Source organism: Trachypithecus francoisi, unplaced genomic scaffold (genome assembly GCF_009764315.1).
Source record: "Trachypithecus francoisi isolate TF-2019V2 unplaced genomic scaffold, Tfra_2.0 Lachesis_group15, whole genome shotgun sequence".
Taxonomy (NCBI): Eukaryota; Metazoa; Chordata; class Mammalia; order Primates; family Cercopithecidae; genus Trachypithecus; species Trachypithecus francoisi.
This window is the reverse complement of record NW_022681460.1, coordinates 3849189-3876774: the sequence shown is the minus strand read 5'-3', so window position 1 is coordinate 3876774 and position 27586 is coordinate 3849189. Positions and strand designations below refer to the sequence as shown.

Sequence of the window (27586 nt, the reverse complement as noted above, 5' to 3'; positions counted from 1 at the left end):
TCTAGAAGCTCCTCAAAAGCTCAAACATAGAGTTGCCATGTGATCCAGCAATTCCACTCCTAGGTATAAACCCAGGAGAAATAAAAACGTATGTCCACACACAAAAACCTGTATAAAAATGTTCACAGCACCATTAGTCACAACAGCCGAAAAGTGGGAACAACCCAAATGTCTATCAACTTACTAATGGATAAATACAATGTAGTGTATCCATGCAGTGGAATATTACTTGGCAATAGAGAGAAATACTACTGCAACATGAATGAGCCTTGAATACATGAGGCTAAGTGAAAGAAGCCAGCCCCAAAATCCCACATGGTATGATTCCATTTATATGCAATACTCAGAATAGGCAACTCTATGGAGACAGAAAGTGGATGTAAGGCTGTGGAGGGTCGTGGAGGGGAAAAGGGGGACAGGGTTCTGTTCTGAAGGATGAAAACATTCTAGATGTGGTAACAGTTGCACAATCTTGCGAATATACTAAAAACACTTAATTGTATATTTTAAATGGGTGAATTGTATGGTATGTGAATACAAAAACAAAAACAAAAACAAAATGTTATGGCATTCAGGGCAATTTGAAGCAAAACAAATGCTGAGATGGTTCTTAAGAAGGGACTTTCCTTTAGCCCGGCACGGTGGCATGTGCCTGTGGTCCCAGCTATTCAGGAGGCTGAGGCAGGAGGATCGCTTAAGCCCAGGAGGTGGAAGCAGCAGTGAGCTGTGATCATGCCCCTGCACTTCAGCCAGGGTGAGAAGGCAAAATCCTGTCTCAGAAAAAAAAAAAAGAGAGAGACTGTCTTGGTGCCTTTTATTATAGTGCATCTTAAAGAATGGAGGGGAGTGCCTTCTTCCACACATCTACCTTTCATTCTGAGTCCATACTCAGGAAAGATTTGGAATTTTTCACGAAGACTCCCAGGAGGCAATGGCTTAGTGTATGATAAGCAATTTCCTCAGGATATTTGCTTCCTGGCAACAAAAGAAAATTGAGAATGCAAACAATATGGCCTATTTTGAAACAGAATCCCCCAGCGGGTAGACAGTGCTGCTTCTCTTAGCCACTGTATGAAACGTTCTAGAAGTTGGATAACCTTATTTGTATGGTGGTAACCAATATCTCTATATCCATGTGAATTCAATCCAATTTGGTGCTACAAAAATTAAAAATGCTTGACTCAAAATTCTTACATCTAACCTGACTCAACAATCCATTGACACATGAAAAAAAAAATTCCCATTTAAGAACTTCTGGTTAATGAATTCAGGGTTGTTTATCTCTGGGAGGGAGATAAAATCAGGAGTAAGTTTGGAGTCTCAGGGAAAACATAACACTTTGATTATTGTTTAAGCCTAAAGGCATACTAAAGCATTTGTCCCTGGGCACCACTCAGATGCAGGCAACATTTAGTTAAAGTGCCTCATGGCTTTTTTCCTATGAAGCTTACAGAATCGTCCCTCACAAGTTTTCTATTTCTATTCTGCTTCAAAGAAAGACTTTCTCAACTTTTTTAGGGCTCCAGTATTGGCCCATCGTGGATGGTGAGATATTCTTTAGATGTTTGTTCTGTTTTTTCTGAAGTTGATATATATTTAGGCCCAAAGTCATGTTTATTCACAAATCCAAACCACCAGCAAGCTAAGGCTATCTTTTTCATGTAGAATATCTATGAAAGAAAACAATGAATAAACAATTTAAGACTAGGGATTTACTCTGAAGGGCACTTTCCGGAGTATGTCATCGGCTCGGCCCCAGTTCAACCCCATCTCCACTGCGGTTTGGAAAACTGTCAGGCCTGAGAGACAGCAAGGGGTTCTGTTTACTCCACTCTAGGATTAAGGGATGGAAATACAGGGAGAGCCAAATAAGGAGGTTGTGACTCAGTTCCTCCTGCTGAATAAATGTCTGCACAGAATTTAGACTTCTGGTTTTCAAACTGGGGTTCAAGAGGACCCCTGAGTTCAGTGGAGTGTGGGGTACTACAGAGATGAAGCAGACGCCCCTAAAGAGTGTCTCTTTCTGTATAAGATGTTTAAAAACCTGGGTTCTGGGTGTGAGATAAATGGCAGAACCTTGATTTAGATCTGCTTTCACGGTTATTACAGAAAGCTCTGTTGGGCTGTCTGGGGTGAGATGAGATGATTCTCATTATTTTTCTATGATTAATACTGTTATAGCTACCGTGGTGCACTGAAATGTTTCGTACTTGTATCAATGACTTGGGAGCACTGAGACATTGATATATTGAATTATCAAAAGTTTCATTTTTTTTTGAGATAGAGTTTTGCTCTTGTTGCCCAGGCTGGAGTGCAATCTTGGCTCGCCGCAACCTCCGCCTCCGAGGTGCGAGCAATTCTCCTGCCTCAGCCTCCTGAGTAGCTGGGATTACAGGTGCACGCCACCACGCCTGGATAATTTTTGTATTTTTAGTAGAGACGGGGCTTCACCATATTGGTCAGGCTGGTCTCAAACTCCTGACCTCAGCTGATCTGCCTGCCTCGGCTTCCCAAAGGGCTGAGCTTACAGGCGTGAGCCACCGTGCCTGGCTCAAAAGTTTAATTTTATTTAGAAAAGTTTTAGTGTCAGGTATATTTTATAAATCTGTAATTATTCGAAAATGGGAAATTTACAAACTGGAATACTCAGGCAATTGGAAAACACCTTCCTACACTTATTTGAAAATTTAAAAAATGCATTAGCTTCAGACTACTTATTCTTGTTCTCTTTTACATATTTTTCTAATCATTCCTACTCATTTTCTCATCTTGATTTGTTTCTGTACTCCTATCTCCTCATTATATCTCTTGCTATTTAGTTCAACACGAGATCTTTTACGACCAAATAGCTTGCTAGAAACAGCAGTGCTTCATGGGAAATAGCACAAGAGAAAGATATTCTGAAACGGTTATATAAGCACGCGTGGCATCAACTACAACGTGAGGCACATCATTTGATAAACGTATAAATAGCAAGTCGTAAATTATTCTTTTCACTCCTGAGCAGCCTGGCAATATCACTGAAAGTAAATGCAAATGGCCTTCCGCTCCTTTCCCGTGAATAAGAAGATAATCCCACCAACACAGGCCATGGCGGCAGGAAGCCGGGCAGGAAATTGATGTGAATTTCTGAATTCTGAGGGAACTAGCTGCCCATCGGCTGTAGGAAAAATCAAGGACACAATTCAAAGGAAAGAAGTCAGGATGGTTAATACAGATAAAACCCATGCAACTGGGTGCCACATTTCACGAGGCCAAACACTTAAATATGCATTTAGCATAAAATGTGTTTCTGCCAAGGACCATGGAGGCCTCCAAAAACGCTACTTTCACACAGGGCCCCTCAGGAGTCTTTTATCTTCTCCATTGTTTCCTATATTAATAATAAATTCCTTCTAGTAACTTATCAAAACATAATCACTGCAGTTAAAAGGCAGTGCTGCCAAATATTTGACCATAAAATCATATGGAAAGTAGCAGTAAAGAAATAATGTTTCGTTTTCATAAAATTCATCCTACCAATGAATATATGCATATATTTATTACTTTTCTTATAGAGAGTTAGAATAGTTTTTAAAACTGGAAAGCCACATGTAATAAATAATATACCTTTCCCAAAATCAGTACTTATTTCTGTCTTTCTGTTTTGAATCCTCACTTCTTTAAATTACTATCTGCATATTCTGGATTTTAGCCTGGGAGAGTATTACGAGAACAAGAAGCACAAAGAAAAAGAACAAAAGTATCCTTAAACCTACTAAACACCCTGAAAGAATAAAAAGAATGATTGCAGACAGATAATACATATCTTTTTTTTTTCAAGGAATGAAATAAATTTAATCCTACTTATCCCAGTTTACTATCTCAAATAGACTGGTAAAACTGAAAAAGCATTTCTACTATGTTTTGAAACAAATTTAAAAGTATTATTATATTTTCCAAATAGACATTCTATTAAGACACGCCCATATTTTTCACATACAGCCATTTAGCAGAATTTCAACAAGTCCAAAGCTGCTAAATACAACTGATGTGTCCATTTATTCTAATGAAACAGTAACATAAATAATGACCAGATTCAAGGCCCTCTGCTCAGAAAGTATCACTAGCCTGTAGCTGCTGAGAAGCTGTTGTGTCTCACTCACACACTCCACCATCATCCAACATGACCTATCGTGCTCCTGGTCAGAGGAGCTTTTCAACACTGGATTCCATTTCCTCATCTAGGCAAAGGGTATAATATACTTACCCTCAGGTGAGCTTCTTGTACAGAGTGAATGAGAGATAAAATATGTGTATCACAATGCCTTTATTCATGTCAGAGAAAATCCAAATCGAACTGGCTTAAACAATAAACTTAATTGCTTGGATCATATAACTGAAATATCTCAAGGTAATATGGACTTCAAGCACAGGCTGATGAGGGCTCCAATCTCATTTCACTGTGGATTTCCCAGCTCCTTCCTCTCGTGTGTTGGCACCATCCTTAAGCTGGGTGACCTATGGTCACAGATGGCTGTAAAACTGCAAATCAGGACTCCATGTTTCCATGTTTCTCCACAGCCACTGGGCAGGGATCTCAAGTTACATCCTATTTGACCATCTTGGGCCACATTCTCAACCCTGAGCTCATCCCTGTGACCAGGAAAGTGCCATGGGTAGTACACACACTCAGGATGCAGATCTCCCAGGGGTGAGACACACTTAAAGACAAAAAGGTTCTCTAAAAACAAGGTAGGCTTGGCTTTCTCCAACTGCCTCATCCTCTCATTGCACAGAAGAAATACTGTGAATGAACTGGGCATACAACCGTTCTCCAATACCCCTTCCCCATGCCTGTTTGTTCTTTCTCCTCTCATTTCTCCTCCGTCATCCAACACCAAGGCCGCAGTCCGAGTGTGAGGGCCAGGGAACTCACTGACCTTCTGGGGGGACCTAGGAAGAGCCTGGAAGAGACTCTTTGTGGGAAGCTCAGAGGAGTCTCGCCACATTCTCCCCTTGACAAGGTGTGTAATGTGGGCAGGTGTGACGGAAGAAAAGAGAATGGGACTTGTCCTTTCTGGTGTCTCAGTGGTCTGCTCAGAGACGTTTATCCTCCCTGCAGCTGGTGCATGAGTGAAACTCTAAATGTGTAGCTTTTCCTTAGGAGAAACATGGCATGCAAGGGTCACCTGGCAAAGCTGTAACACATGGTGGCTTCTGCAGACCCCTGGCTCCCCTCATGGGATTTTGCAACCAGGCACTCTTCCTCTCTCCCTCCACAACAGACCAGGGCAAGGAGAGCAGAAATGATGAGCTCTGAGCTGGGGCCTTGCTGCCCGACTGACTCCACTAATCCTGCTCATCTGACTGAGGTCAGACACTGCTTTGCAGAGTCCACGGGCTGTGCTCCATTTATCAGGCTGTCCGGGCGGCTGTTGCTACCCATGCTTAGGTAGAAAAATGCTGAGGTAAGGTAACAGGACTTTCCAGTTGGGAAGCTCATCTCCTCCTACATTTGGATATGTTTTCCCAAGTGGCCACTGCAAATTCACTCCACATCAGCCTCTCTCTCTCCGTGCCCTTGCCCACCTGTCCTCCTCCTTCTGGCTCTGCGCACTACATCCCACCTGTTTCTTGACTCATTTTCCACCCTTCCCCTTCTCTTGCCTTTCTTCTTCCTGTCTCTTCTCTCCTCTCTCCTCCCGCCCTTTAATTACTGTTTAAAAGACAGATGCCTGAGCAGTGCTTCCCGGACCTCCCAGAGAGAGCTGACCCGGAGGACACGGTGCTATCCATTTGGACGGACTTTTCAGGGCCTTTCCCTGTATTTCAAGTCCTTAGTTAAAAGCACATGTCCGAATTTTCTAAGTTGAGGGGGAAGTCTGATTTAGTGATCAGAAAAAATTCCAGTCCTGAAACATGTCTGCGTTTACCTGGAATCCTTCACTTTCAGTGGCATTTGCAGTTTGACAGGAATGCTTCCAGCACTGCATTTAACAGACCGGCTGATTTGTAGCACAGCCTGTCGCCACCATTCTGGCAGCTGGGGTGCAAGGGCTAGGAGCAGTGCTGCTGAAAGGTATTAAGACCTCAGTGAAGCAAACAGATTGCAGGATAACAAGAAACAAAGAGCTTTTTCAAAACCATTTTGTCTACTGCTGAAATTTGCAACATACATCACTGAAGGAGTCTCAGGTTGATCCTGTACAGAGGAGAGCTCTGACCTGCCTCACTAATCCACACCCTGAGCTACTCGTCCTGCCTCAGGGTCACACCTCTTTCTAAAAGGCAGCTCAGGCTAAAGATCTAGGAGTCATCTTTGATTTTTCTTTCATGTATACTGGGTCCAGGCCACCGGCAAGGCCTGTCCACCCTGGTGTCAGATGGCAGCTCCGAGAGCTTGCTAGCTCAGCTTCTTCTCTGCCACCCTGCAATCTAATTGCATGCATCACCCAAAGGATCCTTTTATGGCTTTTTTTTAATTTTAATTTTAATTTTTTGAGACGGAGTCTCGCTCTGTCGCCCGGGCTGGAGTGCAGTGGCCGGATCTCAGCTCACTGCAAGCTCCGCCTCCCGGGTTCACGCCATTCTCCTGCCTCAGCCTCCCAAGTAGCTGGGACTACAGGCACCCGCCACCTTGCCCAGCTAGTTTTTTGTATTTTTTAGTAGAGACGAGGTTTCACCGTGTTAGCCAGGATGGTCTCGATCTCCTGACCTCGTGATCCGCCTGTCTCGGCCTCCCAAAGTGCTGGGATTACAGACTTGAGCCACCGCGCCCGGCCAGGATCCTTTTAAATCGAGATCCGATCCCATCACTCCCTTGTGTGAAACATTAGGGCTTTCCATGACCTTCAGGACACAGTCAGACTTTCCACGACCTTCAGGACACAGTCAGACTTTCCACGGCCTTCAGGACACAGTCAGACTTTCCACGGCCTTCAGGACACAGTCAGACTTTCCACGGCCTTCAGGACACAGTCAGACTTTCCACGGCCTTCAGGACACAGTCAGACTTTCCACGGCCTTCAGGACACAGTCAGACTTTCCATGGCCTTCAGGACACAGTCAGACTTTCCATGGCCTTCAGGACACAGTCAGACTTTCCATGACCTTCAGGACACAGTCAGACTTTCCATGACCTTCAGGACACAGTCAGACTTTCCATGGCCTTTAGGACATAGATTCCTCCCCAAGGGCCCAAGAGCTTTGGGCTCTCACACCCACCCCATCCTGCCCCACTTTCCAGGGACACTGACTTCTGGCAGGTGCCTGATGAGGCCAAAGGCCAGTCAGCTCAGGAACCAGGCCTGAGCCACATCTCTCCCAGAAACTCTGCTCCACACCCCCTAGGGGCCAATCATCTCTTTCATTCAGCCCTGTGGAGATGTGTCCCCGGACTGCCCTCTCAAACACTGTCCTCCTCTGCCACTAATGGCTCCCTGCCATGCCATACGATTTGTGTGTTTCAGATCCGTAAATTTTTCTATGTAGACTTGATTTGTAGACAGATATAGATACAGCCCAGCTTCCTACGCCTGTCGGAGGCTGAACATCAGGCCCTGGAATGCCAAGTGGATGTCTACTGAATACCTCGAGCCCTCTGTTGTAACACCTAGAGCCCCCATGCCCAGAAGGACAGACACTGGGACACAGCTGTGCTGCTCGGCCCACTTCCTGCCCAGGCCCCGAGTGCAGGTGTTCACCTTCTGTGACCAGGCCCTACCCTGCCCTGGCCCCTGCCCGTGTCCCTCCCACACTGAGGCCACAGCCCTGCCTGCGTCATGTCTGCTGCCTCTTCCACAACGTGCCATCTTCCTCAAAGCTGAACTGACCAGAATATTCGCTTTGTCTTGCTGCTGTGACAAATTCCACAAATTAAGTGGTTTGAAACACAGGATTTTCCCTCCCAGTTCTGGAGGTCAGAAGTCTGGGATCCATTTTGCTGCTGTTGGCAAGGCCAGTCCCTCTGATGACTCCATGTCCAACCCTGGGGGCCGCCTGTGTTCCTTACTCCTGATCCCTTCCTCCACCCCTGCAACCTCTGCCTCCCTTGTCACACCCCTTCTCGCTTCTGCAATCAGACCTCCTCTGCCTCCTCTCACAACGACTCTTGTGATTACATTTAGGAACCCCCAGATTATCCAGGAACATCACCCCACCTCCAGGTCCTTAACTTGATCGCATCTACAAAGCCCATTTTGCCACATATGGGAACAGCTCCAGGTTCCAGATGTAGGCTGTGGCTTTCTCAAGGAGCCATTATCCAGCCTTCCACACCCACCAAGGACACCAGGGGCCCACACCTGAGCACCTGCGTGGGGGCTGGGTGTGGGGCTCAGCGGATGAAGCCCTGTGGTCCAGGCCCCGACTAGTTCTACTTTATTTCCTGCCATTGAAATCCCAGCAGGATGTGGCCGCATTGTTCATTAGCACCTTTTTTCAGAAGTTCAGTTCTAATAATTAACATTCCCTCTCGGCTGACTCATCTGACTGGGAAACAAGCATAGATGTTCCACTGGGGGCTGAGCCATGCGACTCCCGCACCACACACCAGAAAGAACATCGTGTCTCGCACTCCCAGGCTGGTCTTCCAGCCACCGTGGACTCCCTGTGCAGAGCATTCTGGTCATAGGTCTCAAAAGTAAAAAGGAAACGTGGAGGAAGAAGATGTAGAATAAAGGGAGGAGTAAGAAAAGCATTTCTGAAGATTATTGAAGACATCAGAGGGGATGCCTTTTTTTTTTTTTTTTTTTTTTTTAAATGAAGGGAAGCAGCGGACGAAGGCCAGGCTGAGCTGCCCAGTCACATTGGAAGGATCTGCTGACTGACCGGGGCCCCCGAGATGCTTGGCCTTTCCCGCTTGAAACACAAACCCGTGGCGCACAGGCAGACGGCACCCACACACCATGTGCTCGCTCCACTCGTACCAGGCAGGAGACAGCAAAAGCAAGGGCTGGGTGCAAGTGCTGGGATTAGATACCGACGGTCTCGGGGACCTCTCTCCCTATCCCCGCTCTGTCCTGTCCCAGACCATCCCTGAGACCCACCAAAGTGCTCCAAGGGGAGTCTTGAACATCAGAGAGGGAGAGCACACCCCCCAGGATGGGCACTGTGTCCCCTGTGCTGCCTGTGGGGTCTAGACACCATTGAGGACTTGCCCACTCAGCGCAGGACTCCCGCCCGCTCTTTGCCCTTTGTGATCTGCTGCATTTGGGAGACTTCTCCCTGCACACACAGGCCTCAATGCAGTCATTCGCATTCAATGTAATTCAGCTTAAATGACAATGCTTTTTAGACGCCCAACCCCTGTAACAGCGGTCCCTGCGCTAGGCCTCTATCGTGTCCCTTGCGGTACCCTGCCACCCACTGTGTGTGGGACACAGGGACACAGCCTCAGTGGGGAGAAGGTGGCAGTTGGACCATACCCCAGCTGACCTGCCGTGCCGCCTGACAGTCCCCCAGCTCTCTGGAGTTTCATTTATTCCAGGTCAGACCCTATAAGGCAGATGTGATACTAATTTTACAGAGAAGAAAACTGAGCCTCAAGAAGGTCCCATTGGTGACCTTGCCAAAGTCATATGAGTGCCACGTAGCAGACCCAGAATTCGCAACATGGGGGCTACCTCCAAAGCCCCCACCCTGACACTTGGATCACAGGCAACGGCTCCCCTCACCGACTGCAGGAGAAATCACCACTACTACTAATGAGACCCACCCTGCTCACCAGCACCAGGGGCTACCTCCAAAGCCCCCACCCTGACACTTGGATCACAGGCAACGGCTCCCCTCACCGACTGCAGGAGAAATCACTACTACTACTAATGAGACCCACCCTGCTCACCAGCACCAGCGCTCATGCCTGCCGGAGGCCATGTCAACCAAGTCACTCCTGTCCAGCAACACGTGTTCACATACATGACGGTGCAGTTGCAGACAGCTCCAGCAGGTGTATGGCATACCTTCTACAGCCTAGGGATGGCCAGGCTCGAGAGAGGAAGGTGAACATGCAGAACCCCCGGCCCCGATTCCAGAAAACGGCTCCAAAGGCTCTCAGCTGCAGGTCCATCCTTCCCATCCATCCTCCCCTGGCCAGGCCAGAGCCCAGACCCACAGCTCTGAGCTGCATGCGGGTGTCAGGCCAGGTGGGGAGAAGGTTCTGATGGTCACATGTGGGTGTGGCAGGATTTCTGCCCTAGAGACCTGGACTCACACAGGGGCGGTGAGCCCACTGTGGTACCCATTGTGGGGGGGTGGTGCCTGGCAGGAGCCACAGTGCTGACCTAGCCCAGAGCCACCGAAGCCCCTGACAGCAGGTGTCTGACAATCCTAGTCTAAGGTACGCCACGGCCCCTAACACCCAAGAGGAAGAGGAACAAATGCGTGTGGGAGAAAGAACTGAGCCCAGAAGGTTCATGGGTCCGGGTACAGGACAGCCCTTGACAGAAGTCCAGCTCTGCCTGAGAGAAGGTGCTGGGCGCCCGCTCCATCGTGGGCCGAAGGCAGTCACAGGGTGGAAAACGCAGAGGGAAGTCATTCATCACAGAAACTCTGCATCAGGAGTCAAAGACTTTAAATCTCACTAGAAATCTCTATCAGCAATGTCATGAAGGCCATCTTCCTAGAATAAAACCTATTCTAGAAGCAACAGCTTTTAAAACAAACATCCTTATTGACTTTTCCTGTTTTTCTATTTCTTAAAAATTACCAGCATTAATACATGTGGAAACCTGTGCATTTTTTAAAATGTTGATAGTTTCTCAATCTTTTAAGATATTTTGTTGCTTTTAAAATTTTTTAAGTAATCAAAGTGGTTCGGGGATTTTTCCCAAAAATTTTATTGTAAGATAAACACTATATCAGCAATATTGTGAGCCTAGATTAGACATTTTTTCTATAGAAAATTTTTCAAGGCCAAACAGTAGTTAGCCTATAAAATACCCAATGCCAGCTCACCTCATGCTGCTATGTGGTTCTCTCTTGGCCTCTGAGTAATTTGACTTACACGATGGTTTTAGTGACCTCCTCCTCCATTGGTTTCAGGTAGGCACCCCTTTTTGTCTTCATTTTAACCCTCTTCCCAAGTCCTACTGATAATTTTTAGGCATGTAGTGAATAGGCAGTCCATGGCTAATACCTAAGATAAAATGTCCTAAATGACCTCCAAGGACTTTGCACATATTAACCCAGAAGTTGCGCATTACACAGAGAATGGCCACACATGGCTCGGCGGCAACAGTCCCACAACAGCCACAGCTGTCCGTGGCTGCCAAGCAAACGTGGAGACCAGCCTGCAGCACCTTCCTTCTGCACAAGCTCCACCAGCATTTTTAGCACACAGACCACACACCAGCCTGAGGTTTTCTGTAAATTCACACACAGTAAAGAAGTATTGTGGGGTCCAGGCTGATGACACCACTGGGGAGAACCAGTGTGCTCTGTCCCAGATGGCTGAGAGAACGAAGCCTGCAGACTCGAAGCCTGGCCATGCAGGAGGATGTGTGATTCAGGACACTTCTTAAAACTCCAGAATGTTACCACTATGGGTGACCAAGCTTAAAACTCCAGAATGTTACCACCGTGGGTGACCAAGCCACATCACGAGGAAGAAATCTTCAATGTGCTTCCTGCGCAACACATTCCTCTCTTCTGTGATCTGAACATGAACCACAGCCTCTAGGTTAGGACTCAGATGCAGTGAGCTCCGCTACACCCACAGTCACATACGGACAGAAACTTCTCTTCCCGAATCCTGTCTGGATCCAAGTGTGCCTGGGCCAGAGTCTCCCAAAGAGACAGCCCTGAATCCAAGCCCCGGAGGAGCTCAGAGCCATGCAAAGCAGGAGACCTGGGTGTGGAAGGGGTGTGGGTGGGGCCTGAGAATGGACCGAGGGGCAGACAGTTCAGGGAAGGGAAGATCCCTGGGGTAGAGAGGTGACCCGGAGGGAGGTCAGCATGGGCAAGGGTGAGACCAAGGAAAAGAGTGACCATCACTAGAAGATCAGGCTCACAGGCGATGAAAGTCTCCATGTCTAGCTCACTCTGGCTGAGTGGGAGGTGGAGACCGTAAAATGAAAACACAGGCACTACTCTGTAACTCCCACGGCAATTAGGGCAAATGCCCAGCACCTGTTACATCCAAGCTCTGGGAGGCTAGGGCGGGTGTCTCAGACGCACATCTCTTCTTCTCCCTCATGCACACAGAGTGACTGTGGCCACCTCATTTTAGCAGGTCACGCTCCCTTCCCTATATCAGTTTTTGGAGTTCTGCTGTCATGAGCCTTGACACTGCAGTGCGACACGCTCAAGAAGACATCAGGACAGAGGTCTAGACGCTTACAATCCTGAGGGACACACTGGATGCTGTGCACACGAGCCCTGTGTGTACGGGCTCCAATCGATGCCATCAGATTCGCGCACCAGCCTTGTGCGTGTGGGCTCTGATCGATGCCATCAGATTCGCACACGAGCCCTGTGTGTATGGGCTCCAATCGATGCCATCAGATTGAAAGCTTTTTCACTTCTCTGTTGGGTTGTACTCTACAAGGACTTGACTGAGACACGCATTATAATCCATGCGTTTTCTTTGTTAAGATCTAGAAATAAGAGACAGACCCAACCTCACGCCGTGTCTTGGGTTCTCTGGAATGAAGGCAGTCAGCTATAGTCACCCCTTTGATTCCCGCAGTCTGTCTGTTAAGTCCCTGAAGTGATGAGAAACCAAGAAGAATTCAAGAAGTCAAAGGCGTTCTAAAAATAAATGCTCTTTTAAAAATTGTTTTGTTTGTCTGTGTTTCTTTCCTTCGTTATGTTCAAAGTCAACCAATCCACAGAGTTGCTTTAGCAAGTTACAGGTAAGAGGGTTTCCCGTAGCACCTTCGCAAGCACAGTGTAGAAGGCAGCAGTCTCTCCGGGGCTTGACCCTGTGACAGGGAGCCCAGAGCCCCAGGTGCCTGCAGGAGCTGATAGCCATGTGGCCTGGGAGTCTTGGGGCTCATGGAGGGCCTGCAGAGCCCCTTGGGCTTCCTGCCTCCTCCCGGCCTTGCCCAGCTCCCAGCTTTTCTCACACAGAGGCCTCTCAAAGCCATCTTCTCTGTTCCTCTTGTGTTTTACCCACAGTTCAGAACAAGAGGCTTCCTTGGTTTTTCACCCTTAGATAAATTGTCCACATGATATTTTGGATGTAAAACTATTTGGAAGCTAATACGATATCCGACCTTAGTTCTAGAGAACTAGTTGCAATTATCCTGGGCTGAGAGCATTAAAATAGGGACTTGTGTGAGCTTCTTAAGTAGTCGCTAGAGCATTTCTACCATAACCATTCCAAAATAAAGTCATTCAAAGTAAAATCTCCCCACCCCTCCTCTTATAAATTTGGTCTCACAGTTTAATGAGTAAAAGCTGCAAGCCCACAGGCCCTCGGCAGGATGTGTGACCAAGATGTCTTGGTGCAAAGAATGTGACAGTGCGCTTCGAGCGCAGAGACTGCTTTCCACAGCAGGCCTCAGGCTTGCATTCTGGCTACTGTCCATCTGAAAATTCAGATTGTGAAACTACAGCATACGAATCATTCCACAGGTATGAGGCCTGTTTTTCTTATTTGTCAATCTCATTCAAGCCTTTCTTTTCTTTGGCAACAGGAGGAAATACACTGGCCAATACCTAAGTACTAATCTTTGATTCATTTTTTTAAAATCTTGCTAATTTTTTTTTTTTTTTTTTTTTTTTGAGATGGAGTCTTGCTCTCTGTTGCCCAGGCTGGAGTGCAGTGGCGCTATCTTGGCTCACTGCAACCTCTGCTTCCCGGGTTCAAGTGATTCTCCTGCCTCAGCCTCCCGAGTAGCTGGGACTAGAGGCGCCTGCCACCACGCCTAATTTTTTTGTATTTTCAGTAGAGACGGGGTTTCACCGTGTTAGCCAGGATGGTCTTGATCTCCTGACCTTGTGATCCGCCTGCCTCGGCCTCCCAGAGTGCTGGGATTACAGGCATGAGCCACCGCGCCCGGCCAATCTTGCTAATTTCATATAGAAGACAGAATAACTGAAAGAAGAAACAATTCTTTTCTCTAAAAGGCTAGATAATTTCTACCAGTGCCTTCTCCCTTCTCCCAACAGTCCCCACTCAGTCATTCCTTGTGGCCTGACACCAGAAACAAAGTGGAAAACAAGTCTGTTTTCCAAGAGGGGCTATTACCACGAATTACGTGTAAAATGACAGCATCGAAGATTAAACCATCATTGTATGTAAACTTAACATAGCTATAACCTAGGAAAAGCTAGTTTCATGGTGATAATACTAATTTGAAACAGGTGTGTACTCAAAGGGGCGAGGAAGGAGGCTGGCAGGAGAGAAAAAAACATTTTTCCCCCATAATATAGTATAAGAACCTTTACAGATATGGTCCAACCAAAGTCAGCTTTGCGCAACACCACAGCTGCCAAGCACAAACTGTCCTGACAAGGCATACTTCACTGCTGAAGCATTTAAAACCTTGAAGATAACCCTTATTACAGGGTTACCCCTATTTTGTAGCTGGGGAGACGGGTGCTCAAAAGGATGCAGTGGTTTGGCAAGGGAGACAAAGAACACGAGGGCAGCGTGAGGTGGCTGCGAGAAGGGGCAGCCGGCAAGGTCAGGCACTTCCCACGGCAGGAGACTGGCACCGAGCAGGGGTGGGAGGGAAACAGGGACACCACCTGCTCCATGCCTGCAGAATTCTACCTCCACAGGGCAAAGCAAGGGCAAATCACGCAACCTGGGGAGCTTTGCACACCAAGCCTCATGGAGGAAGACTGGCCAGGGAGCATTCGCCGAATGGAATCAGGTAGGGCATTCTTGGGAACAGCCTCTCACTGATCTCCAGGGATGCATGCAAATGACTGCACAACATATGCAAATGACCGCATAACATATGCAAATAACAACAGGTACACATCTTGGCTGGTTGGAAACACTGCTTCCCGCCTGCTTGGTAATAAATCCTAGGTGTGTGGTTACAGCACATTTGTCCTCCACGTCCTGATGCGTAGGTGCCTCTGACTTCCTTAGAGCTGCACCATTATTTTCCCCTAGCTAAGCAGTCAGCAGACAAGGCTTCTCACGCAGCTGCAAGTCAGATGTGATTAACAGTATTTCATATGGAATATATTTGTGTCTGATCTATTTGCTTGATTAAATCACACTGTAGCTTAACAGCCTATTTGTTGATAATTTTTACTTATTTGAATTCAATGTAATAGCTCTTACTAGTGAAAATATATCAGCAAACATAAAATGCTGAGAAAATGCAACACAACGTAATTCAGTGTAATCAGAAATAAAAGCAGAGCATTCTAGAGAACGCTGCTAGTCTTAGACCAGCTCTGCTTCTTTAACAAGCACAGATCCTTGGAGCAAAAAAGGTAGAGTCTTTCTGGCTAAATTACTGGTTACCAACTCCACCTCATACAAAATAAACTCATCCTGGTCCCCCATATCAAAGGAGCACTCTCTTGGCAGCTTCCTGAAGGTCCCCAAGGCTGCAAACATCTCGGGTCGACCTGAACATTGCCTTCATCCTGAAGCTACAGCCCCTAAGCCTCTTTCCTCCCCTTTCCCTTCATGGCCAGTAGCCCTGGAAGCTGCCTCTGAGAGTTCGTGCTTCTCCCACCCACTATTAAATTGCTACTTCTGAGAAACTATTCACCCCACATGCGAGAAACAGAACGAAATCTCAGGTAAATGGCAAGTCAGAGGATATGAACATATGTTCCTTTGTTATTTAGTGTGCTTCCACTTCATTCTTCTGAACACATGAAAAATAGTCTGAACAGTCTTGGCTGTGCTGGGTGTGGTCAGACAGTCAGCACAGGGGCTCACGGAAAAGGACAGGCAAAGCAAAAGGGGCAAAATCTCACTTCGGTTAGTTGTCTTTTCACATAGCTTAAAAAACCAACAATACTTTGGGGACTTTTCTTGAATGGAAAGAAATAAAGTATGTAATGAAATTCCAAGCATGAGGCATATCATAGAAATTGTGACCACAAATAAGGAATTAAGCCTAATGTCTTTAAAATAAAGTATATAAATGAGCAAAAAGATGAACAAATTCAGTATTCACTAATATGGACTATTTATTGTGGGTTTTTTTTGGCTGTCAGAAAATCCAATAAAATTAGGATGAACATAATTTTGGGGGGAGCATTTATTGGGAGTACCTGAAAATTATCTTAATTAGAAATGATTTTCTTGGAAACCACCCAAGATCTAGAAGAAGAGCTCACCTATCAAGCACCAAGAATAAGCCTTAGTGGTAAACTTTCCAGGAAACTTTCTTTTTATCCATGACTGGAGTCAATATTGTTCCTGATGCTTGCTAAGAGTCCCTTCACACTTCCTTTATTAGGATACCATGGTTTCCTTAAAAGGAACGAGCAATTAAAACGTCTTTATATGTACACATAGATAAAATCTGATGATCTGTGACCACCAGAAATAGAAAAGTTGACAACTGATCTAATCAGGCCATTTAAATCCAAAGCTGCCAATAATTTCACAGCACTTACACCCTAATAGCAAGCTTCTTTTGACTTGTTTGCTTCTATTGCTAGACATCAAGCTCACTGAGGGCAGGGATCCTATTTTTATTTCCCAGTTGCTTAGCACAATGCACACAGTATGTGCTTCAATCTTTTGAGTGTATGAACAATTGAGCAAATAGATAAATAAAACGAAATTCTCCTTCCATTCAGCAGTTCATCACTAGCAATATCCCAGGTAAAGCCTCGCATTTTGTCTTCCTCATTCACTCCCCATTGTCTTTCAGGAGAAACGCCAGTTACAGCTGAAATAGCTCAAATAATAGGTCACCAAAGAGAACCCTCTGGCTTTGGTAACTCCAAATGAATAACTGCCCCCTAAATGAAACGACTTTGTATATTGATACCTTTAGCAAATTGGTGGAAGTCTTATCTTGGGTTAATATCACTTTTAATTAGTTTAAAATGTACATTCCCTCTTGGAAGAAATATAAACTAAGCTTTGGAGGTTGCACATTCCATCTTCTAAGGCTCTACTGGCATGTGGAAAGGTTGAGTGGGGAGAAGATTCCTTTCAGCTCCATGGATCTATTGGTTCTGCTAAGTTAGGACGGTGAGGGCGGTGCATTTCCTTGCTCTCAAAGCCACCTTAGCTCAGTTGGCAACTGGCACGGGTAACATATTTTGTAGATAAGTGCACAACTCATAGGCCAGACACTGAGAGGGTATCCTGTCCCAGCCGGGTGACGGTAACTCCAGCTCAGCAAATGGGCCAGTGTCTCCTTTCCTCATCTATGAAATGGACCGTTGAATGAGATGCAGGTTACTTTGCCCAGCAATGTGTCATGGTTCTTAGGCAATACTGCCAATGCCCTGAAAGCAGAGCTCTCTAGGGGGTGAGGGTCTTGTAGTCACGGAGACCTGACATCTTTCTGGGGCACATCCATGGAATTCTATGCAAGATACCCAGTTTTCCTCTACAAACCCCCAAAGTTATAGTTGCCAGAGCCAACAACTTGGCCATCTCACTTGGTTCTATGATGATAGAGGACAAAAATATTTCATTAGATTTCATTTTAATCTGTAATTCATAAGCTGTTTCCAAATATGATTAAGTAACCTGGCTTCTCTGTCACTTAGGGTTTAGCAAATGTTGGGTTATAGATGTAAAATTTATTTTTAAATCAAGTATGTTCAGAGAAGTTTTGCCAAGCATAAATGTAAAAGAGAGGGAAAAAAGAAGGAACTTTAGAAATTTCTCATTATTAAAAAAATTAAAAATGAAAATAAATAAAATCGAGAATGAAAACATTAGGACTGAGTCTCTCCCTGAAAGCCTTTTAAATGAAAATACTGTTTTCAACTTAAAGTAACTATGTTAATTTCCTATTTATGTCACTAGACTTTGAATTCCAAATAACAAAAATTTTCAAAGTCTCTGTATATTTCAAAACATAAATTTCACAGAAATAATTTTAAAATGTTTCCTATTATAAAACGAGTTATCTTTCTCATTCACCCAAACAGAGGAAATACACATCTGTGTTCAGTACTTTGTGTCCTATTTCTCAACCTCAATCCATTGACAGACCTCCCCTGCTCAGTTGTCCATTTTTTGATGAGTGCTTCTTGGCCTATAACCAGCTGTGAACACACAAACCAACAGGCAGCCTTCTCAAGTATGGGTAGGGAGCAGAAGAGGAACTCACTGGGCGGGACACAAAGTCAGCTGCTTATGAGAATCCTCACTGGGCGGAAGTGCTCTGAGGCCAGGACTTCTATGTCTTGTGTCTTTTTGGACACAGTACCCAGAAAAAGACCAGCCCCAGACCTGGTCCTCCATAAACACTTGCAGAACTTCCTTGGAAAGCTTTCAACAAGACTCTCAAACTCTCACGGTTTTATCCCCATAGCAATAGAATGAGGATGGTAACATACGCTACCCCAATTTTCACAAGCATCAACTAATAGAAAGCCAGGGAATGCATTTGTAAAGAGGAGAGCATTGTATTAGTACTGATCATCTTTTTTTTTTTTTTTTTTTTTGAGACGAGTCTTGCTCTGTGGCCAGGCTGGAGTGCAGTGGCACGATCTCGGCTCACTGCGACCTCTGACTCCCTGGTTCAAATGATTCTCCTGCCTCAGCCTCCTGAGGAGCTGGAATTACAGGCACACGCCATCATGCCCAGCTAATTTTTGTATTTTTAGTAGAGACAGGGTTTCACCATGTTGGCCAGAATGGTCTCGATCTCCTGACCTTGTGATCTGCCTGCCTCAGGTTCCCAAAGGGCTGGGATTACAGGCATGAGCCACTGCGACTGGACATTATGACTAACTTAATGAGACCTCCAGCACCTACTACCGGATCTGGCACATAGAAAGCACTAATTGACTACTTGCTGTTAGACTACATTTATTTTCAGCCCATTTGACCTCCTATGTCGCTGATGGTTTATGTATGACTTCTAGAAATTTTATTTGTACACCAAAAAAACCTCATTTCCTATTCCCAACCCTACCTTGTTTCCCACTGTATTCTTTTTGGAGGCACTTCTGCAGCCCGGCCCTCCTTGCAGAACCCTAATACCAGAGGTGTGTGTATCCAGAATCAGGCAGATTCCTGAACTCCCACTGGTCAGCCAGTGTCTAGCTGCTCTTCATAAACAATGCCTGGAGTTTGCTCACACGTGTGCCTCTTCTTGACAGAGACAATAAATGGAAGGAGACAAGGAGTTGTCTAATAAACCTGGCATTGTGATGAAACAGGAAATAAAAACATGTATCCAGATAAAGATAAATACTATTCTGAGTTTCTGATCTTATCAACTTTAGATTTTTTAAGTGCCTGTGTCCCAGCAAAATGATTTGTCTCACTGAAGGTGTGCTTAATTTCTCTCAATATTAGACTTAAAGCAAGCCCTCCTCCAGTACCGGATTAACAGTCTTGTTTGAAAGATATGTTTTACCCTTAGGAAGCGGCCACACTGATCCTATCTAGTACTTCAATTCTGATTTAGGGATGCCATAAGAGAAACTTTGTAAACAAGTAATTCTCTTCTACTTTTTATGTCTATTCCTGAACTCTGCTTAGAGGTCTCTCAATTGTTACAGAACCCATGCCTGTGTCTAATATCATGGCAGCTGGGACAAAGAACACCAAGACGAAACATTTGAGATTGTTCCAGTTGAAACCAACCAACCAAAACCGCATAGGTGCCAGCCTTGAGGCAAAGGCGGGACAGCGTCAGGCAAAATCTTTGGGTCCCAGCCTCAGTCTCCCCATCACCATGTCTCTTTTTCACTTAAACACGTTTCACTGTTTTGTCATCTATAGATTCAACAATGTGATTTGGACACTGAGATTAAGAGAATAAGATTTGATGGTCGAAATAAAAAACACCACAAGAGAACCGTCCAAAAGGAAACCCTAAGATGCCAAGATGCGGGACAGGTAGAAAGGACAGGGCTTTGGGAATACTCTGGGTTTTCAGAACGAATCTGTATCAACCCCGGCGCTGTGAGGATATTGCATCAGGCGCTTTACTCCTGAGCGCCGTTTTAGACGCCTAAGTAGATCGTGCTGCTGCTCGTTCTTCCCCGTTCTGTGAATTCTACACTGACTTCAAATGCACGAATGAGCTACAAGATAAGGTGGAACCTGCCAGCCGGGCACGGCTGACAGCACCTGATCAGCGCCTCAGAGGGCGGAGCTGGGGGGCTTCTCCACTCGGGACTCTGAGGGACCCCTGCGGAGCGCTTCGCGCCACGCGGCTGTCCAGCTGCAGAGAAAGTCCCTCCTCACCCGGGTCACCCGTGGCCCACAGGGGACCACCCCACACCCCGTGCAGCCAGCGGCGGATAAACGAGCTGGAAATGCAGTGGGGGTGGAGGTGGCCCCCCGCAAGGACCCACGGACCGCCCAATTACTACGGAGTCCGAGCGATAACGTTGGGAGCCCTTTGGTTCGATTTTCGGAACCGGACCAGCTTTCCAGTAACTTGACTCCCTGACGGGTCTCGGGGTCCACCCAGAGGTGGCGAGGCGGGCTCTGGCGGCCACAGCCCGCTTGGCGCCTGGCACCTGCGCGCCCCGAGGGCGGCCGCATTACCTCGAGCCGGCTCAGGCTGGAGCTCTTGGAGCGCGACTTCCTGCGCAGGTACACGGAGAAGAACCTGCGCACGGCGAACTTCTTCATGCTCAGGTCCATCGCCCCGCGCCCAGCCCGGAGCAGCCGCAGGGCCGGGGGACGCGCATCCCTGGCATTCCAGGCGCGGGGCTCAGGTCTGCGGGTGGGCGCGCGTGGCCGGGGAGCCCGGCGCGACGGCCATGGGCGTGGGGCGTGTGGCGCGGGCTGCGGTCACAAAGGGCAGGCCGCGCCGGCCACCGCGGCCGGGGCCCCAGGCGCTCCCTCCGCCTCCTTCTTCGCCTCCCCTGCGAGTACCAGCGCCGGCCACGCGCCACGCCTACACCACGCCCACCGCCACTACCGCCAATCAGCGCCCTCCGCTTCGTGCCCCGGCACGCACACCTCCTCCTCCTTCGCCCTGCCCCGCCACTACCGCCAATCAGCGCTCACCGCCCCGCCCGTTCCCGCCCACCACCAACACTGCCAATGAGCGCCTACCGCCCCGCCCAGGAGAGCCCCGCCTCCGCCGATACCTCCAATCATCAGCGTCGCCCTGCGGCTCCAGGTGCTCATCCCTCCTCCTCTTTCTACTCCTTCCTACGAGTACCAGCTCCGTGCAGCCCCGCCCCCACGCGGGTCCACCCACGGCCCCGCCCACAGCATTGCCCGCCAATCAGCGCCCGCGACTGCCGCATGCCTAATGAGCACCGACCCGGGACAGCTCCCGGCTCCGGCGGGCTGTGTAGCTGCTCAGGAGCCACGCAGTCGCGGGCGTTCCTGTCACGCAACTTCGGCCCGGCTGCTCTTTCTTCCAGCTTGGGGCCGTCATTATGTTTTCCTTCCTTAAAACATCCCTATGCACACTTTGTCGTCATGTTTTTTTCTGCTGAACCAAACTTTAATTGTTGATCAGCAAATGCTTCTAGAAAACCCAGGCAAAACCGCAGCGGCACAGCGAGCGAGGCACCCCTGCCTGCCAGCGGATCCTGCAGCCCGGCCCAGAACCGCCCGCCGCGGGACCGGCGCCTTCCCTCTGCCGGAGCCGACAAAGACGCCGGAGGGCGGGGGCTCAGGCAGCCCGCAGGGCGCCTCCCTCCCGCGGCTGTAGAACAAAGATGCATCCGCCCTCCGCAGCCGGCCCCATTCTAGGAAACGTCTACACAGATGGCTTATCAGGGCCGGCGCTGGGAATACCCGGGGCGGGGTGACCTGGGTCTAGAGCAAGGCCCTCAGGCCCGCCGCTGGCGGCAGCGCCGCTCAGGATCTGCCTTAAAGGGAAACACTTTTTTTTCTTTTTTTTTTCCTAGAAATGCTCACCAAGGGCTGCAGGAGGGCCGGGATCTGCGGGCTCACGACCCGGTGCAGCCTGTGTGCTCTGTTTTCCTCTTGTGCACGTGTTGAGTTTGTGTTTAAAAACAGGGAGAAACCGAGCCCATTTACATAGCATCATCACCACCTGCAAAGACCAGAAACGACTGCGGTGGTGAGTTGACAAGTCTTGCTTGCTCTTTTGCAGTGCGAACTGCAAAATCCTCGCGTTGTTTTGCTCCTTGGACTACTCAGATGTTACGTTAATACTTGTGATAGGCTATTTTGGCTAAGGTGGGTAGAGGTCAGAATGTCCTTAAATAAGAGCTTTAAGCTCATGCTGCATCCAGGCTGAGGTGAGGTCAGATAGGCTCTCTGGGTTTCCTGGAGACCCGCGTTGAGCGGTGCTGCTCCGGAGTGGAAGCCAGGAGTTTAGCACCAGGACTCTGGCGCTGCCCCTTCCTTGCTTGGTGAACTTGGGTGCCGTTGCACGTTGTTTCCACGACTCATCTCTAAGAGGAAAATATGAGTGAAACCTGCCTTATCTCCCTTACTGGATAGCAAGAGGCTTATGCAAGATCACGGATATGGGAGTGCTTTGTGAATTTAAATAGTGCAATTGATTTTCATATTATGTATTAAAGGATTTATAATAACTATTTTTCTTTAAAAACAGAAGTGCAGGACCCCACAAGGACACCGAACACCAAACACCCCTTTTTGCTGCTTTTCAAGACGGTGCGCCAATTAAGTACCCATGAAAACTGCTTTTCCGCTTCTTTTAAGGTTCTGCTGGGAGGGTAGCCTCTGAGTGCCCTGTATCCCTGCTGGGACCCTTAGGCATCCTGGCTCTAGGCAAACACAAAGATACTGTACTGAGCATGGGAAGCGGTAGATGGACCTCCAAGTGGACACAGACTCCGGGGATGAGGGAGGGCCAACCCAACCATGCTTCCCTCGGAAGGGGAGCCAGTAATACTGGCCAGAGACAGGGGTGCAGAATGCCAGCAATACCAACTCGCGGGCATCCTGTTCAGGACAAAAGCCCAGAGGCAGGCCTAAGTCAAGGCTTGTGTGTACCGACAATAGTATTTTGACGTGATCTGACAAAATTGGAAAGAAATATTTCATGGGACATTCATGAGTTCCCCAAATTTGAAGGCAACAAAACTGTTCTGTTGAACTTGGGGGAAAAATCGTTCAGATTTCAACCACGGAATTCATTGCTACAACAATAAATATGTTTGCCTTTGTTTTTCTCCTGTTAAAATACAGGTATATAAAAATCTCTGGTGATCACAGAACACTACTTCATGTGCCTATGTAATGAAATCCTCCAAAACCACTAAATCTAGGGTAGGTATAATATCAAGACGCATTGTAACCTAAATCCAAACTATCCTCACCAAATACCAGAAAAGAAAGTGAACTTGATAAAGGCTCTTGCCCAGATGATGGAATGGGAAAGGATTGAAGAGCAGATAAAGAGCTTGGTAGACCTCTGAGTATCTCACATTTTCTCTGACTCAAGCACAGTCAGTTTGAGACTGAATTCCATGGTGACTGCTACTTCTATGAGTACCAGATTAGCTGATGCGTGGTCAGTGCAATTCCACAAGTGATTATCGAGCACCTACTAACATCTGGCACTGTGGTGGTCATTTGTGACACGAAGTGATTACAATATCTCAAGAAGTTCACAGTCTTATGGAAGAGAAGGCGAGTGAACAGACAAAGCTGATGCCATTTTTATGTAAAGGGAAAGAAATGTGTAAGAGATGAATGAGAAGCCAATACTAATTGGCAAAGTCAAGGAGGAGATGGTCTTTGCTCTGAACCCCTGAGGGTAAGAAGATGAGGGAATAAGTTTCCTGGACAGACAAGAGGAGGCGGGAGTCCCAGGCTGAGGAGTAACAGGGCACAGTCAGGGGGCTGTGACAAGATTTACCATCTCTTCCGGGCTACACAGGTATCTTTGTGGGTAAGGCTGATGTGCTGTCTGCATATGGGAAGATGCCACATTCTCGGGGCACCCCACAGGAGTGTCTTAAGAGTGACATCCAAGAGCTTCCAATTAGTCAAGTACCACAAATGTCTGTTCGTCTCCAAACAGCCCTACAGGCTGCTGGAAGTTTCAAGTTTCTAAAACTCTCTTTTATTCTCATAATATATTTTCAATAAAATGCTAAATTGCACTTCAAGTGAAACTTTATATATCTTTAAAATAAATGGAAACAATGTGGGGAGCTTTTAGACTCCACAGATAAGTGAGATCGTGGACATTCGTCTTCCCATGTCTGGCTTATTCCACTTAGTATGATATCCTCCAAGCCCATCTGTGTTGCCTGCGGGTAGCTATGTGAGGCAACGGGTGTGTCCATTAGCTTGATTGTGGGAATCTTTGCACAAGGTATACCTACAGCAAACATGATAGGGTGTCCCTTAAATTATGCAACTTTTGGCTGCACAGGGTAGTTCACGCCTATCATCCCAGCACTTTGGGAGGCCGAGGCGGGCAGATCACCTGAGGTCAGGAATTCAAGACCAGCCTGACAACATGGAGAAACCCCATCTCTACTAAAAATACAAAATTAGCTGGGCGTGGTGGCACATGCCTGTAATCCCAGCTACTTGGGAGGCTAAGGCAGGAGAATCCCTTGAACCCGGGAGGCGGAGTTGCGGTCAGTGGAGATCATACCATGTTGTACTCCAGCCTGGGCAACAAGAGCGAAACTCCATCTCAAAAAAAAAAATTTTTTTTCTTTGTCAATTATACCTCAACAAAGATGGAGAAAATAAAAAGAATGAATGAGGAAGGACATACAGAAATCAACAGCAACAACACAGAGGAAGGCCAGAAGAGAGACACAAAGACCAGGAGACCAAGAAGGAACTTAACCCAGAGGAAATGTATACTGGCAGCCAGAGCTTAGTGAGGGAGGATAGAGCAGAGTCCGACAGCGCAACTCAGGAACAGGGTCGGGTAGCGGCAGAGGCACACAGCGGTGTTGGGAGACCAGAGGACAACGTGGACCCGACACGGGCATGAAATACCTCGGGGCCGGGCGCGGGGGCTCATACCTGCAATCCCAGCACTTCGGGAGGCCGAGATGGGCAGATCACTTGAGCCCAGGAGTTCAAGGCCAACCTGGGCAATATGGCGAAATCCATGTTTTCTCTACTAAAAACTACAAAAATCAGTTGGATGTGGTGGTGCGTGCCTGTGGTCCCGGCTACTTCGGAGGGTGAAGTGGGAGAATCACTTGAGCCTGGGAGGCAGAGATGGCAGTGAGCTGAGATCGTGCCACTGCACTCCAGCCTGGGTAACAGAGTGAGAGCCCATCTCAAAAACACCAAAAACAAAAAAACAACCTCAGAGCAGATTGCCTAAGTCCACAGAGCAAGAAAGGAAACTGGGGCAAAGTAAAGGAGTGAGTTTCTTCTTCTACCTCTGGCCAGTGTGTAAGGATGGGATGCTCAGAGCCGGGGGTGCTCTGGGCCCATGGGGTCATGCTAAGCATGGCACGGCAGAAAACTGGAAACATTTTGAATCCTGGATAACACTGTTGAGTTACTGCATTAACCAATTCTGCAGCCAAACCTCTTTGAGGCTTAGTTCTGTGGAAAATAACAAATCTTTTCATTGAGCTGAGTTTTCTACTATTTGCAGCCAAAGGATCCTAATTGATACACTGAGCAAGGCACTCATTATTCACTCGGTTAGTCCATAGACTTAAATCTAGTTACTACATCTAAATTTTTGTAAAAGTTACTTCAAGATTATTTAATAGTCATAATATTTGTAAAACATTATGGTAGAAAGTGCTGTAGATTAATTACAATTACGGTTATAATTCTAGGATGGAAGAATTACTTGTTTGAATGTATTCGCGTATCATGCGTTTCACGGTCTTCCTCTGTACTCAGCACCGTGCCCTCTCACAAGATCATCACAGGCTGGTGACAAATGATCAGATACAAAAATATACTATGAGTCAGCGGAACGTGCCACGCTTTAAGGCAGACAAACATGCAGCTGGCCCATGCAGAGCGAGGAAGGACTAGAGGGACGTAAGGACAGTTTTTCAAATCAGGCAAGTGGGGATGAGAGCAGAAAGAAAGATCATTTTGTGCAAAGGCCCTGGGGTGAGTGACACTGTGTGGCCAGAGCATGGACTCAGGGTGTGGGGTCAGGTGGAGGCAATGACGTTTGTTCTCAGCTTAACAAAGGGGCCACTGAAGCATGAAGCTGAGGATAACAGGGACACACTTGTATTTGAGAAAGTTCCGGCAGCAGGGTGCACAGCAGAGGAAGCAGATCAGGGAGGTGCCCCTGTGACAGTCTTGTGGGGCAGGACAGTGTCCTCATGAAGAGCAAACCGCAGTGGCCACAGTGATGGAGAGCAAGAGGCCGAGGTGGGCAGTAACGCTGGGAGCAGAATTTGCTGGAGACCCACGGGCTGAGGGGAAGGAATTGGGGCCGGACATTTCCAGGATAAGTCCTCGCGTCCACAGGCACCACCTCTGAGTGACTCCTCCCACTTCCCCATCCCCTCCATTTTACCACCTCGAAATCGCAATCGCAATCGCTGAGCCTTTACACAGTTCACTCAGATGGTTCCCTGTAAATCCACGATTTGCAAAACTGTCAGGTTTTATTCCAACATGACCACAAACATGGAAAAACAAAGACACGTGTAAATTATGTGAGATGAGAAAATAACACATAACTCTAAAAAGGGAATTTCATTTGCAAATGTTTTTTGAGGCAGACTCTCACTCTGTCCCCCAGGCTGGAGTGCAGTGGTGTGATCTCGCCTCACTGCAACCTCCTCGTCCTGTGATTCTTGAGTAGCTGGGACTACAGGCATGAGCCACCTTGCCCAGCTAATTTTTGTATTTTTAGTAGAGATGGAGTTTTGTCATGTACGACTGGTCTGGAATTCCTGACCTCTAGTGATCCGCCCACCTCAGCCTCCCAAAGTGCTGGGGTTACAGGTGTGAGCCACTACACTCAGCATTCATTTGCAAGTTTTGTTATTGTTTGGTATAGTTTCACACCACAAATAACTCACGTCCTTAAAAACCCACAGAAAAAAACTAATATTCAAGAACTAACTAGAACAATTTTTTAAAACATGAGGAAAATGAGACCATAATTTTTAAATTATAATAATTTAAACAAGACCTGTGATAACGGAGAGCCAACGGTAGTATGTGAAAGCGACTGTGTGGGGCATACTTGGTTGTATTCTTGTTTGTGACTCACTAATTATTAATCACTTCTCTCCCACGTACACCTTGGCATGAATGAGTTAGAGAAGAAACACGGCAGGAGCCCAGTGTCATTCATCAACTCAGGTCCTCTGCACATGTGCCGTGCCTGCTGCTGTGGGCTGTGCTGAGCCTGAGGTCTGAGGGGCTGGGCGCAGCAGGGACTCCTGCCCTGATGGTCATTGCCGTCTCTGGCATGGCACAGACAAGCCAGGGTGTGTTCACTCCCAGGCAAGAAGGGCTTTAGAGGGGAGAGAGAGCCCTACAGGAGTCCTTAGTCTCGCAGATGACTGCTACATTCACAGGTGATGATGAGCAAGTGCGAGCCAGAAACACAGGGAAAGGCGAGGGTGTTCCATCGGGGAGGCTCAGGCTAAAGGC

General features: G+C 47.3%; 1 protein-coding gene and 1 long non-coding RNA gene across 6 annotated transcripts in view; one reads left to right on the top strand and one right to left on the bottom strand.

Moving 5' to 3' along the window:
• The window catches only part of RPS6KA2 (ribosomal protein S6 kinase A2), a 358054-nt gene that overhangs the window by 189547 nt on the left and 140921 nt on the right, over window positions 1–27586 (bottom strand). Inside the window, exon 1 of one of the 5 annotated variants that reach the window (XM_033234243.1) lies at window positions 20606–20961. The exons of 3 other annotated variants lie outside the window; for them this stretch is intronic. In XM_033234243.1, the coding sequence (XP_033090134.1) occupies window positions 20606–20704 (99 nt within the window). In that variant the 5' untranslated portion in view covers window positions 20705–20961. Of the gene's footprint in view, window positions 1–20605; window positions 20962–27586 lie in introns of those variants that run through there. One more of the 5 variants, XM_033234242.1, reaches the window with a different exon arrangement.
• LOC117096890 lies at window positions 21364–24684 on the top strand. The gene is made up of 2 exons (XR_004442703.1): window positions 21364–22106; window positions 22608–24684. It is a non-coding gene; the product is annotated as an uncharacterized LOC117096890 (long non-coding RNA).